The 15,188-nt window shown below is 36.0% G+C and overlaps 1 protein-coding gene across 5 annotated transcripts in view; it reads left to right on the top strand.

The window, feature by feature from the left end:
* Positions 1-15,188, top strand: part of zbbx (zinc finger, B-box domain containing) — a 52,934-nt gene that overhangs the window by 4,188 nt on the left and 33,558 nt on the right. For all 5 annotated transcript variants that reach the window (XR_014090548.1, XM_008425339.3, XM_008425336.3 and 2 more), the window contains exons 4-6: positions 2,004-2,106; positions 2,326-2,377; positions 2,906-3,021. Coding sequence is in view for 4 of the 5 variants with exons in the window: in XM_008425339.3 (XP_008423561.2) it covers positions 2,004-2,106; positions 2,326-2,377; positions 2,906-3,021 (271 nt within the window). In the remaining variant the exon portion in view is untranslated. The remainder of the gene's footprint in view (positions 1-2,003; positions 2,107-2,325; positions 2,378-2,905; positions 3,022-15,188) is intronic.

The following is a 15,188-nucleotide window of genomic DNA, read 5'->3' as shown; positions in this document are numbered from 1 at the left end:
TTGTTCTGACTCTGGGTACCATTAGGAGGCAACTACCTGATGATCTCAGTGTCTGAACTGGTTCAAAGAAAGGCTTCCAAACTTTTCTGCTCTCAATGCTCTCAAAAACTATAAATTGAGATGTTTGAAAGTATTTCCAATAATAAAATATGAACAGTCATGTTTTAGAAGGAAATTAGTTCTTAACGTAATTATTTAAATATACAGTTGGAAATCTACAACTGAGCAGATAGCCCAGGTAAATATCCATCTATTATCTGTTTGTTCGGCTTGTGTTACTCTGCTAAGAGCAGAATGGCAAAAAAGGCTTAGTATTCTGCATACTAAGCACAGTATTTTCTGTACTAAATTTAATAGTTATGAAAAATTTGTACCAATGTTTACATATCAATCAAGATATAAAGTAAATGTTACAGATAACATGATTTTAACTAATCAATATGATATACTAGTAGTTGTTGGGATAATTGTTGCTTTTATGTTTTTAACTGGATACAATTAGGTAATTTAGTACACTTGTTATCATATCATAGTTTGTACTCCAAATTATTAAACCAGACGGTCAGTGGTAATAGGTCTTTATGATTACAGATTAATTTCCATTGAAATGTGTGTATTTTTATATTGTTTATTACATGTGTTGTTTCTGTTAGAAAACAATTCTTCTTTAGAGCTCGCATCTAAACCTGAAATGCTTTCTGCTTATTGAAAAAAGTCTCCAAAATACTAACATTACCTCGCATATTTTGACTTGAGAGACCTTCTCTTGTAACTACAGTTAAAAAAATCCCACATTTCTGCAGCCTTCTCTAAATTTGCAATGAAAACAAAAAGCCATTCATCAAAAATGAATTTGTTTTTTCAGTCGTTAAGACTCCCAATTATGTATTATATGTACGTTCCACCTATCCTGAGAAATGAAATCGGTAGTAATCTGTTGCAGTTAAAACCTTGAAAATTGTAATATTCCAGTGAGTTTCATTCATATTACTAGTGCTTATAAAACCGTATTTTCCGCACTATATGGTGCACTGGATTATGTGGTGCACCTTCAATGAATGGCCTATTTTAAAAAATGTTTTCATATATAAGGCGCATTGCATTATAAGGCGCATAGAATAGATGCTACAGTAGAGGCTGGAGTTACGTTATGCATCCACTAGATGGAGCTGCACTAAAGTGAATATCAACAAAACAGTCCGACTCCGGTCGGCGAGGAGAACCTTCCGCGACTGGGCCGGGGCATGGCCTGACGATGGTCACCCTTCTCCGTTTGCGCACAGCATGTTCGTGGAGAACGTGGTGCTAAATTACCTGCAGACGACCTGATTCTAGACGGTCGGTAGGTAGATAGGTCAGTCAAACTTTATTAACAAACCAGCGTTCTGACAACTATCCCAGCATGCACCGCGCGCTTCTTCTTCTAAGGGCGAAAATGAAGTCGGCGACTGCTTACCGTAGTTGCTAGACCTGTTGTGGCTCAATATTGGTCCATATATAAGGCACACCGGATTATAAGGCGCACTGTCGGCTTTTGAGGAAATTGAAGGTTTTTAGGTGTGCCTTATAGTGCGGAAAATACGGTACTCAAATGATTGTTTTTCTTCTGCATGAAATGGTACAATAAATCAAATTAGTTTAAAAACACTAACAACTGTTGCGGTGACTACTGATATAAGCTTGACAAAAGCACTGAGAGTTGTCTGAATCATCTGAAAATGCTGCTTTGTCAGATGTCACAGCCAGTGCTGTGACAAAGAACTCATGCTGGCATCTTCAACTCCATAGTGTTTGTCATTGTCTAGTTAGTGGGTATAGGGAAACATCTCGCTAAATCAGACTGGTATGATACTAATTTCTTGTTGTATGATCTCATTGGCATGAATGACAGAATGAGTACTTCTTCTGGAAAACTGGACTTTTGACAATGATTACAATCAATTATTCATTTAGTCATCTTTCCTTCATCTGTGACATTTGTCTTTCTTGGTCTCTTTCTTTAGGCATTTTAGAGACTTAAAGTGGAAATTTGGACAACGTATTTCTTCAATCACTAACCCTCAACCAAACAGCTTCAAGAAGACCAATGACAACAAAATCCTGAAAGTACATGAAAAAACAAACTCTGCATCTTATGTTTTTATTTGTCACTCTGAGCTTCATTTATTTTTATTATTAATCCTAAACATTTAATGCCACATAAAATATGCAGGAGTTGGTATACTGTTAATATTAAAACAAACATACATTTTTTTACCAGGCTGTTTGTAAACTAAAGCATGAAACATTTTCCACTTTTATGTGACTTATATATCATTTTCACAGCTTCCAGCAGGGAAAATAAAGATCAGAGTTTTGAAGGATGAGCCACTGCCAGGTGAGTTGATTAGTACAAGAAAAAATAATTGACTAATTAAATTAATCAATTAGTCAACAGCTGATTAAGTAGTAATCATTCCTATTCATATATCACATTGATTTAGAATGAGCCAACATGCAATATAATTACAAAATCAATGGCATTTTTCTGTTTATATTCTTAGTTGTTGCTGTAACAGGTTGTATTTGCTCTCACTATGGGATGTATTTTACAACAGAAGTGAAAGGCTTCAAATAATTTTTCCAGTTGTGGATTAGAAATATGCTCTCTTGTTTGGTATTATTACAGATTAACAAATCTGTACTGAAAAAACAAACTCCATATATAAGGCGCATTTGCATTCATATATACAAATGTTCAATATATTATTGAACATTTGCATTGGGTACATTGTTTATTTATCTAATTAATGTGTTCTTTTTGTCTTTTCCTGCTGGTTTCATAAAGATAAATCCATATGTCGATTATAGTAATAAATAAAATCCCTTTTTCTGCGTGTAAACATCTGCATGTTTACTCTTTCAGCCCCATCGCAGTCATCATCTTCATCTTCAATCCCTAGCGCTGGCCTTGGAATGACAAAAAGAACCAGAGTCAAGGGAACAATCACCAGAAAATGTGAAGTCAAAACAACAAAATCAGTAAGAAAACAAATGCATTTTATATTTACTCTGAAAGTCTTTTGAGATAGTTATTTCTTAAGGATTGTGAGAAGGCAAAGCAGCAGTTTGTTACTTGTTTAACAGTATGAGTCTGTTGAGTTCTTTCAAAATTTATTTAAAAAAAAAAATGTACTGTACATCTTTTATTTAATCATATTAATCACATTTTGGCGCTGTGATTAGTCATGATTAATCACTATGCCTAACTTTGTAAGCTTGAAATACAAATATGCTTGCAGTTATGCAAGCCCCTCCTGCCTCATTCCAGTGGATTAAAATGCAAGGCCTTATTAGACCAGAAAGTAGGTAATGTAACCGCCCACTACTCAACATCTACTACTAAGGGAAACTTACTCCATTACAAATGCATACGTCAAATAGCTCCTTGTGGTGCCTCAGGTAATTGCCTATATGAATGAGGTGATGTGGTGACAGCCAGTTGACCTCATCCAACCAAGTGACCGGTGTAATTTGGGCATCTGAGATTTCAAACTCATACACGTAGATGTCCACATGCGACGCAACGCAAGAAACTTGAAAATGTTCAACTTTTGTTGCTGTCTGCTGTCGCAGAAAACTCCCACCCGTTGCTGTCATTTGTTGCTCCCCGTGTATCGAGTCCACTTCATGCTGCTGTGAACTAGGTGACCATGCACTGGAGAGATTATTTTAGGTCAAAATAGTAGTATGATAATTAAAATCTTCAGATTAATCACATGCATTAACACGTTAAGGTTAACACATTAATTTTCTTTGTTTGCAGCTAAAACACAAACATTTACATTCAGATAGAAAACTAAGCTGGTGATGATCTCAGCTGTGGAATGTACTTTACAACAGAAGTGAATTTCATTTTTTTTCACCTGGTCTTTCTCCATTTCTTTTTCAACCTGGCTGTCACTCTCTATTTGTTCAGCTGTTGATTTCATTTAAACTTATCTTTTCATTGTCCTATTTTATTCCTCTTGATATATTTCTGTTCTTTGTCTCTCCTCTACATCAGCTCCTGGCTTCTCCTGTCATTCGGATACCCATTATCTCCTACTCTTTTCCTCTTGGTCATTTGGTTTATCCGTCTCTTAGTTTCCTCCACACACTTTATCTCCTTACTCCATTCCCTCACTTCCATCTGCTTTATTACAAAGTTGTCTTCACTGTGTCTTGTTTACCTGTTTTCCTTTATCTTCTCTTCTCCTTTACGATGCCTCATCTGTCCTATCCAACAGTCGATCTCAGTGTTTGTGTTTGCACTGATAACTGTTGAGTTGGATCCATTCATCGATATGGAAGACCCCTAAGGGCACCATTGTTTATTTTTTTTCTCACTCATCTTCCTACAGCTCAGGAGGTGGGACAGCTACTCCCAAATGTTTGTGTGAATAAAAGCTGTGAGTGTGTGTAAAATGAGCAGCTTGGTTGCTATCTATCCTTTTTTTTCTAATTTTTCCTTGAGTTTAGCTGGTCTTTGGGTCAAGCTTATGCTTTCAAGACAGAGACAGAAAATATAGGATGGTGGGTGTGAGAGCCAGGCAGACTGACAGAGGAAATTAAGGAGGAGGAGGGGTTGAATTGGCTGAGTTGACATCCTGCCCTTTATATTGTGGAATAAGTTATTCAAATCCAGCACACAAAATGCATTCAGATCTGATGTGGTAATTTGTTTGAAAGTGCATGCGCTGATGATGGCACTGTCTATTAAAGTGCCCAGTGCCCCCAGTCTTCTACAGTGATGGGTTTAACATCAGCACTTATAGTAGTCTGGGCAGACACGTAGCCTAAATGCAAGCACAAATATACACAATGTCCTAATGGACACATATTTTAGATTGCTCTTGTACCATATAACGATTGTGATAAAGGAAAGCTTTACAACTGTCTGGACACTTCTGCCTGAAAATGCACTTATGTACACAGTTGCTTTCCTACACCTGCAAATGTAAACTTCCAAAGATAAATGCGTTTAACTTTCTCTGAAGTTTTGACTGAAACTTGGGCATTATTTAATATCCTACAGGCACATGACTCTGCACTATCTATTCAGTGTCATCTAGACAAAAGAATGAAGAAAAAAGTGTCAAAAGCTGCTCCCTTATTTTCTGTGTACCTGCATAGCGTGTGGTGATATGCTGCTTGGAACCCGATAGGGAAGCCTCATCCCCAAGGAGTGGCTGTAATTTATCCTCTGACCTGAGCAAGAAAATGAGGCTGTGTTTTACGGCATACTATTAAGTTACTATGAAGCTGCTATAAGTATTGGTGTGCATTCAGATGCACATACACATTCTCTGACACAAAACTGCATGTTAGAAAAAACAAGTTCCCCTTTATTACACATAATATTATTGTTATTATTTCTTGGACATTATTACGTTTTGTAAAAGAGAAACATGAAATGAAGGAGTGTGAAAGGGAGCAAGATTTATTGATGATTTCCAAACTGGTACTGGAAATTCACCAGGTATTCATCAACAGCAATTTTATTGACTTATGGATTTAGGGCTATGTTGTTCCTAATTGTCTTCCAGAATTGACCAGGAAAAAAGAAGTACAACAAATATTAACTATAATTATGCAATTGACCAATGAATTACTTTTGAATGAAGGCTTCAATAATTACCCTACATTGGGGTATATTCTTTTTTTTAAGAGCAACTGTCTCATATAAAAGTAAACTTGTTTACAAAGGAGAATTATTATCGCGGTTTAGATGAAGGCTGTTATATTGATTTTACATCGCCTTTTGTGTCAGGCAATTACTGACTTCTCAATACATGTTTCACAGAAGAGTTCTCATGTCTAAACCCCTCCTTTCTTCAAAAATAATTGCCCAGTGTAAACATAGTGGTCACATACATTTCCCCAAAGTTATTGAAGCTGCAGCTGTTTTAATAAGGTAGAAGTTCACTTAAGTCTTCATTTAGACTAGCCACTAGTGTTTGCCTGCAAGACCAACAAATATGGAATGCTTATTCTTGTCCATATTGCTGTAGGACTGATTGTGTCCTCAATTTCTCGCAAGATGCCACATTTTACATGTAAGTAGTTTGTTTAGTCTAATTGTGTAATGAGCTGTACAATTGGATTGCAGAGCTGATAGTTGCATACTGTCTACTTGATAGTTTACCTGTACCAACACACCCACCCACACACACACACATATATCAACGTTTAATGGGGATTAATCGCATTACTTATTTTGACATGCAGAGTCGCATAAACGTGAGTGAAAAGATGAGCGAGGACCGGATCCGGCCCGCGGGCCGTAGTTTGGGGACCCCTGTTTTAAACGGTCCTGGATATAAGTTTACAAAATATAGATGTTTGGTTTGAGACTTTAAAAGATTTTCTTCAGTCAATGAAAAACCTTACAAATAAAAGCATTACAAATAATGGGAACAACATGTTATTGTTTTGTTTAAAAACAAGGTTGTTTTGCCATATCATCATTCCTTCATTGTGTTAGTATTCACCCTGGCATTGCCTGTGTTGTCTGTCCAGCTAGTCCATGCATATCTTCCAGACCTGCTGACACAAGGGATTTTATCTCTTCTACAAAGACTTTGATACTTTGAGATACTTTGAGGTAGCAGTGATAATGACCTCCCTTAAGATGCTTTCAAACACCCACACATGCATATGCAGTACTACTGCACTGTTGGTGCAGTGACATAAGGTACATATACAGTACAAAAAGGCACTTCTATATTTATCTCAAACCTACCCAAAAAGTAATTTCAATATTCATTCTGTAAAAGTCTGCCTGGCAAAGATGAGCGTTGAAGACTGTGAGATACTTATTATCTTAAAGTTATACTGGTTTTCACAGGTTGTTTCTGCAGGAATTTAAAGGAGCATGAACATTTGTATACTTGGCCCTTTTAAAACATGTTTGGATCATGTAATTACACAAAGGTTTACTTTTTCTCTGGTGTAGCTTCCCTGTCTCTCAATAATACTGTACATGTATCCTCATGCACACAAACTAAAGGGATTCTTGGTCTTGAAATATACACTAACTACTACTCATAAGGTGTTTTGACAGACTTTAACAGAAGGGGGCACTGAAACTCCACAACAGGATCTTCATTCATAGAAGCAATATCACATGTGCATCACGCCTGTTTCCTCTGTATGTTCAATTTCAGTGCAGTGTTTCTCGTCTTTACTTTTCCACTTCTGTTCTCCTTTGGTTTTGCTCATTCTCTGACTGTTTCTGGCTTAAGTTGAAGTCAGTTATATAAAAACCTACGTCTACCATAAAGAAATCAGAATCTGTGAGTTGGCATGCTTTGACAATCTTCATGTTCACCTGTACCTACTTTTTTCAGACTTGACTTTTTAGTCAGCAGCTAACAGTTTAATTATGAAATACTGCAGTAAAGTAATGAAACTAGTTATCAGCCGGATAAAAACGGTACGAGTAAGGGTTGTACATAAGAAGGAGCTGCTACAAATTTGGACCCTCTTGTGACATTAAGCATACACTGTAAGAAAAAAAAAATATTTTACTGTATTTAAATTCTGGCAATCACACCTGCGAATATTTTATCTTAAATTAGAGACGTTTTTTTATTTTTATTTTTTTATGATGTGCAATAGTACTGAGGAAAGTAATTTCTACAATAGTAAACAAAACCATTTCACAAAATTAGATTTGAATGATTTATTTTATTTTATGAACTAAACATTATTTTAATTAAATAACATTTGGTTGTGCTATTTGTAGTAATGTTGGACAAATTATGATCTGGATTTTTAATTTGCTCTGCTTTGTTTTCAACAGTGTGTTGCACACGGGATACATCCACAAATAACCATAAGTAATGATTTGATGCACAAGCCCCTTATCTACTGCACTTAATGTGGATTAATTCTAAATTAGTTCATAACCAACCGTCAAACAAAAGTCTGGTTAGAAAATCGTGGATTTTATGGAACTTGACTACTGACTAAATCTTACTTCTAGATTTAGTCAGAAGTAAATCTGACTAAATCTGACTAAATGGTACTTTTAAGATTCATTACTCTTAAAAGTACTGCTAAAACATTACTGTTGAAGACTGAGATACTTGATATTATATATATATATATATATATATATATATATATATACACACACTCGGTTACCCGTACTTATCTTGCTGTTTTAACGTTAGCTAGCATGTTGTTACCGTATTACAACTGTTTATCACAGCATGATAAAATAAGTTATGCTACCAAATTACCAAATTAGCGGTCATTACTCACTAGCAATATTTAAGCAATTTGTTCATGGTAAGATCATCACCTCTCAATGAGATAAGTCCCTCTGAATAACATATCCATGGTAAGCAAGAACACCGTAAGAGGGTTTTCCTAAAGTATAAGTTTTCATTAAAAAAGACCCCAAATAAACATAAAAGCAGAATTTATATTTCGCCTGCAAAGGACAAGTAAAATACAATAATTTATTCCTACTTTGGTCACAATGTGTGGGAAAATTAAGATGTGGTTGTAACAGGTTGAACTGGGGGTAGTGCGAGGTACAGAGACGCCGTGCTAAAAATAAAACTTGTGACATCTACACATGCCTCAAAGCTGCGTGTGTGAGTTACGTCTGGCGAAGAGAGGGGCTTCTGCGCTGGTGGCGAGTTGCAAATTACTTTTAGTCTAATTGTAAATAGTTCAAATAGTTAGAATTATGTATTTGTGCCTCCTTTCCGCAGGCAACATGCACAGTAGAGTGGCTGCTGACGCAACGTGACGCTGATTGATAATCCCTCTATAGGTTTGTTCCTTCCAGCGTTTGTAAAAGTTTCCATGACAGTTGGATGCATTCAGCTGTCTTGATGAATCCTGTGGTCTGTGATCTCTTAACACTTCAAGTTGTTTAATTTGTGATCCTCAGTCTTTTAGTCATGAAACAAAAGTCCCCTGAAATCAGTTTCTTTTTAAGTCCTTTCGAAATCTATGAAGACAGTAACAGTCATTAAGTTTTTCCCCAGCTTCACATAGGAAGTGGGAAAAGCAAAACTCTAAATACAAAGACGACAATGAAGCCAGAACAAAAAATAACTAATATTTTGAAAATAAAACAAAAACAAACTGCTCATTAAAAAGGATGCAACATTATAATTAAAAGGCGTGATAAAAATTTAAGCATAGAAACCCAAAGAAATGTGTGATCCAAAGCAAAACACATAAACCATAAACATAATAATACTTTGGCATTGAATGCTGACAGATTCAGCGTGTGTGCTGAGCTAAATGGGAGAACGATAAAAAACTGCATTAACTTTAGAACTTTTTAAGATATCCTTTTTGTGTTTAAACTCTGCTTTGGTAATGTTCGTAATTCAACTTTTATAAATGCTGAAGCACATTGTTTACTATATTTTCAATACTTCAGCACAGGTCAGGTTAACACACTAATGTGTCTTTTGGGATGCAACATGTATTAAATAAACCATGCACACACATGTTTGTTCAATCAAACCACAAGAGACCTTTAGAGACAATTGTCATTTTCTCTGTAGATTTTCACTGTTCGTTTGGGTTGTATCCTCACTTTAGCCAGCAGTAATGCAAAACTGTGTATTTTGGCAGAATATAAAGACTGGGGATTATGCTCATGCAGCTGACGCAGGCATATCTCTCTCCCCTATACTAATCCTGTTTGATTTTCTTTGGAAAAAAATTATGCCTCGCCCCTCTGATGAGGGATGAGGCAAAATGAGGTGCAAAAAGAAAGAACAAATCATCAATATGATAAGTTGAGTTTTTTTTTTTTACCTCATCAGATATGTCCTGCCTTTCACACACAGAGACCTGGGTCAATAATGATGAATTATTTAATCATTACTTGTAGTTCATTAAGGCAGAACCACATGAAGTGGGTGTGGTAAGCTGCGGCGTAGCAAAATATTGTCAGGTAATTTCAAAGAGCACTATATAAACGAAGCATGTTTAATTGATCTAATTTATGTCATAATGTTGTTTTTCTCATTTTGTCTCTGAGATCATCCCCACCCACTTTCTATTCTTTGGTTGTGGTTCAAAGGAAAACATTCTTCAATGCAATTTGTTTTCAGTAGGTCATATTTCTGTAAACATCCCACTTCTAGCTCCCACAGTTACACAATCTATTAGAGCATAAACAGAAAAATGGAACTGCACGCATTTGTTTTGAAGTGCTTATTGTGAGACAAAGATTGATGATATGAGAAGCACAATGACTTGGTGCAAAAGGGGTTTTTAATTTTTTCTCCATCTTAAAATGTAAGTAAAAGATGCTGGTTACCATTCTGGAACCTATTTAGGAAAAAGTTGGCCTGTTTTGTTACTGTTCTACCTTTGTTTGTTTCTTCAACTGTAAGAAAATATTTTGATGTATGTATCAAAATATATACATCAACATATTTGCTATACACATTTTGATGGAGGCTGTAATTTCTGTTTAACAATACCTTTATTTTTTATCAATTCTAAAAGTACTACCTATTTTTAAACTATGTGGTTAAAAATAATCTACATTTATGCGTTTGTTACATTTTAAACTCATTAAATGTCACTTCAGTTGAGGAAGTGGATACTCAGCCAACTTTAAGCTAATATTTTTCATACCAGCCATGTAGTTAAGATCCCTGCGTTAGTCAAATGAATTTCTTTTAAAATCAGAATTTGAACTTATGTTGTGTGTTATCAGTCGTTGTGAGAATTCTAGTTTTACTGTATCTGATCCGAACTTTGGTCTAACACAGGAGAGCTTAGTTTCTGTTTAAGAAATGTGTTAACTTTCTCCTCCATTTTCTCTGCATTTGCATTTTTTATCCAACTCGACTAAAAATGTTTTGGAAAAAGTATCGGCCTTTCTTTGATTATCTATTCACTTGCATGTTATACAAATGCTTTGCAAATAGATTAATATGTTAGCACACATGTTGTTGAGATGCTTACACTGGAAAAGGGGAAGTATTCTTTGTAGGTGGTGTAAAATGGGAGTCATGAGTTTGAATTTCAAAGCCATATTTGTAAAAACCTTTACATGTAGCTATTGTGTTTTCATTGAATGTTTGTAAGTTGGACCCACTGCACTACAATTACACCATCACAAAGAGAGTTTCAGTTTAAGGTGCTGATCTGACAAGTCCTTTGTTTCAGATGCACTTAGACATTCAGACTCTAAGTGCACCTGTGAACACAGCTGGAAAGTGGTCAGAAAAAGGAAAAAAAAAGTAGCTTAACAACCTTCTGTTTGTTCGCACTGTTTTTGATTTGCTATTAAGGGATCTTGAAAAGAGTGTGTTTTGGCCCAACACGTAAGAACTTTAGACAATATTTGAACACTAAGCACAAAGATTTGATACTTCAAGATTTTATTTCCTTCCTCTTAGATTCTAAATTCAACACACAGACAAAATACAAACTAGTTTGCTTTCTTGTGTGTAATGGCAGATTTTAGACAAAAAATAAATAAATAAATGTTCTGTCTTTTTCCAGTTGTAAATTTTCTAGAATAACCATCTTTAAATCAGGATTGGAGTGTGTGAAACACTTTGAATAAATAGAGGAGGGTTTAGTGTAGAGTTTGCTTTACCAAACATTATTATAGTACTAAAGACATAATTAAATCCCTGCAGAGTTTTGTTTATTATGTGATATACCAGGATGGCATGTATCCCACACTGAACATTTATTTAGTAAATAAAACCAAAGCTTCAGTAGGTAAATTTTATTTAAAAAAATGTTTCATAGCAATATTTGTTAAAATGTCAAGCCCCTCTGCCTTCTCTCTGTGGTCCTACAACCATCTGCCGAAATTTGGGGCTTGGTCAGAAACAATCAGTCAGAAGGAGGAGGGTCTTAGTTCTGTGTACACGCATTCTCACATGCATCTTACACACCTCCTTGCTCTCCTCTTTGCTACAGCTCCTTCCCTTCAACAGAGCCTGCTAAGAATGTTTGGGCTCGTTAGCATGGCCTCTGATGACGGCATATAAATGTTTATCCTATAACAAGCTGTAAGTTGTTTTGCCGTCATTTCCAGTGCTGAGACCTTCCTCCTAGCTCTGATTGGTTCTTTTTAACGAAAAGCAATTTATTTTGCAAGTGGCAGTAGAACTAGGCTGACCATTGCCTTCTTGAGCAATTCCAAGCAAAAAAATGTTTTTGCTTCCAGCACAGTCTGTCCTTTTCTCCTCTTGACTTGGATTGCCTCTGGTCGATTTTTGACCGGGCCAATCAGCAAACAGTTTTAGAATTGTAGTCAACCTGAAGTTTTAGCAGTGGCAGCGGTAGAGCCATTCAGTCAGTGTTGGTCACGCTTCCAAATATTGAATTAACATTAACAGTCTTCTTGTTCAGATCGGCGCTTCTCTCTTCACAGTGGAGAATGGTTGTTTACAGCACAGGTTGTGAGCCCAGACCTTCTGTACAAAGCTTATAGCATAGGACAAGAGGCTGGTTTTTACCAGGCTGCAGTAGAACCATAGGGAGACGGCAGAGGAGTCAACTTTTTTCACAGCTTATCTGTCTCATGTTATGCTGTCACATCATAGGGACAGTTTTAAGAAATATGCAAAAGACCTATTTTTGTAAAAGTTACCTACTGCAGCTTTAATGCAAAGGTCACCCGATTCTTTTTCTTTCTTGCTCGGTTTATTTGATTGGACTCGATAGATATGCTTTAGGCATGATGTGTATCTGTGAAGGTGCTACATGTCCAATTTTAGGTGTTTCAGAAGTAGTCATTACAACACACTGCAGAGCTTCAAACTGGTTCCATGCTGCCTGGATGACTGTCAGGCTGAAGTAGATGCTATTTTATCAGATGGTTGAACTTATCAGTGACTAGCTAAACTCTATAAGAGCTATTGAAGTATGCCAGTTACTAGTTTTAATAATAATGCTGTCACTACTGTCCAGCTGTCAAATCTGCTGATGAAAAAAGCATTGTCAGCAGGTGTGTGGACATGAGATGGAAGGTTATGTCCCTTCAGAGTAAGGGGTGATGGGTGTGTAGAAATGTCTGAATCACCATTAGTTCTGGTATGATCCCATGGTCTGAATTAAGTTTCTTCAACCAATCCAATAATAATTACAAATTGGAGTGAACCGGTTGCAGTCTTCTAGCAGATCGCTCATTAACAATCAAAAAACGCCGGACCTGCCGATTCCGATTTTGGCAGATTCTCAGATTTAGTCTGAAATAATGCTAAATATAGTAAGAAAGTTGCTGAGTTGGCAACAGTGGGGTGGCTATTGTTAACTGCAAGCGTACAACAGGACCTGGTGGATAGTTCTATTGCAGACCAATAGAAAAGTAGTTGATTTTTAGACCTTTGCCGAGGTACACAAGAGTGGTGGAAAATCGACTTCACATGTAAGTATGAGCTGATCACAGATCTCAATAAAATGAAGGAAATTGGGGCTAATTTAGCAGCTGTCCAATTTTTCTGTCCACCCTTACATAAAAATGCTTTAAATGACTTGCTTTTTTATTCTGCTAATTTTTTTAACTAATGCAAAATGTAAATCACAGATCGAGTTTGACACTTGACACAGCATTAAAACTTGATACCTTTGTCATGTTATTTAATGTTACCACTGAGACAAAAGCTGAGTCACAGTATAGGAATATGTTATTGTAAAGGGAATCCAAGAAAATATTCTATCTTCTATTGAAGTCGTCTTCCTCAGAGCTGTAATGACTTGCTTGGACATTTCTGTTGTACTGTGCATTGGTCAGTCCAAAGAGACTTCCTGCAGGCATTGATTAAATGACTGAGTGAATAAACTTAATAAACCGGTTTTCAAAAATCACCCAAAGTAATATGATTTATTTCTTAATGTCAGTTTGCCACATTAATCAATTACCTGTGAGAAATTGTCATCTCCAAGGCAACGTGCATTAGTTTGGCCTTGTGATCAGTATGGGTTTAGTTGATCACATGCAACTAAAACTCCATTTTATGTGTTTTATGTGTAGTGTTTTAAACTTTTTTCTTTTTTTTGTATGAGATGTATGAAGTTATTTGATTCTCAGATTGATGAACATGTAAATTTTATAAAATTGATATATATATATATATATATATATAATGGACTTTTCTGTGTTGGGTTTCAAGGGTAGACCAGGGATGTAAGTGTGAGCACTTAAAATGATTAGGAGTTACCCTCTAAATGGGGTCAAGAGAGCTGTCTGGCATCATCCCTTTTGCTTTATGCCATCAGTGTACTTTAAATAGGGCTTGCTTGGTATTTACTACTTCAATTTGAGTAAAAGTTGTGAGTGCTAAATCTCTTGCCTAAAATTTAACAAAAAGAACGGTTGCAGGCGTTTGGCGCATTATACCGCAGTAGTTATGCTTCATGGCAAAAAAGTATATATTCACCCTTTGATCTCACTTAATATGTTTTGAGAGGTGACCTTTAACCTGTCAGTGAGGGGACAGGTTAAGGGTCCCCTCAGTGACAAGTCAAAGGTCACCTGTCAAAATGTATTAAGTTTGATTGAAAGCTATATGCCATTTTCATTGCACTACCTTAGCTTGTAGCAGTATTGTTAACTAAATGGTCATCTGTCATGATTGTTTAAACATGATTTCTTGATTTTAAGTTGCGTCGGGTTCATGTAAATATATACCAGCCTCTTTGCCAGGTACATCTATGCAGTTTCTTTTTTAACACAAATGGCAAAGCAGTCAATCAACTGGCATTCAGGGTATTTAGGCATCTCAATATGTTGAAGACGACTTTCTGAAGTTCAAACTACTCACCAAAATCAGGAAGAAGTGGAAATTAAGTTGCCTTGATAGTGACATAGATCTTATGTCTTATGTCCAATGAATAACATCAATTAGAGTTTCTGTTAAATAATCAGGATTATTTAACATGTAGGGATTTCTACATGTTTACTCATGTAGAAAACAGTTCCTTAGTTAGCTGTGTCTGCTGATAGATCCAAAATTATCCATATACCTGACAAATTTGGATATAAAGTTATATTTTAATTCAACCAATATACTTCTTCTGAATTAAACTAACTAGTTCAGTTGTAGTAAGGTTCTCTGATGTAATAGTTTTCTTACTCATTTGTCACTGTTTGATGGACTGAAGAGGGCTTCATTTTGGTAATATAAACTCTCAATAGGTGCGTGAGTTTATTG

The sequence above is a fragment of the Poecilia reticulata genome, chromosome 13 (genome assembly GCF_904066995.2).
Source record: "Poecilia reticulata chromosome 13, P_reticulata-male-v2, whole genome shotgun sequence".
Classification (NCBI taxonomy): domain Eukaryota; kingdom Metazoa; phylum Chordata; class Actinopteri; order Cyprinodontiformes; family Poeciliidae; genus Poecilia; species Poecilia reticulata.
This window is presented reverse-complemented; position numbering and strand designations above follow the sequence as displayed.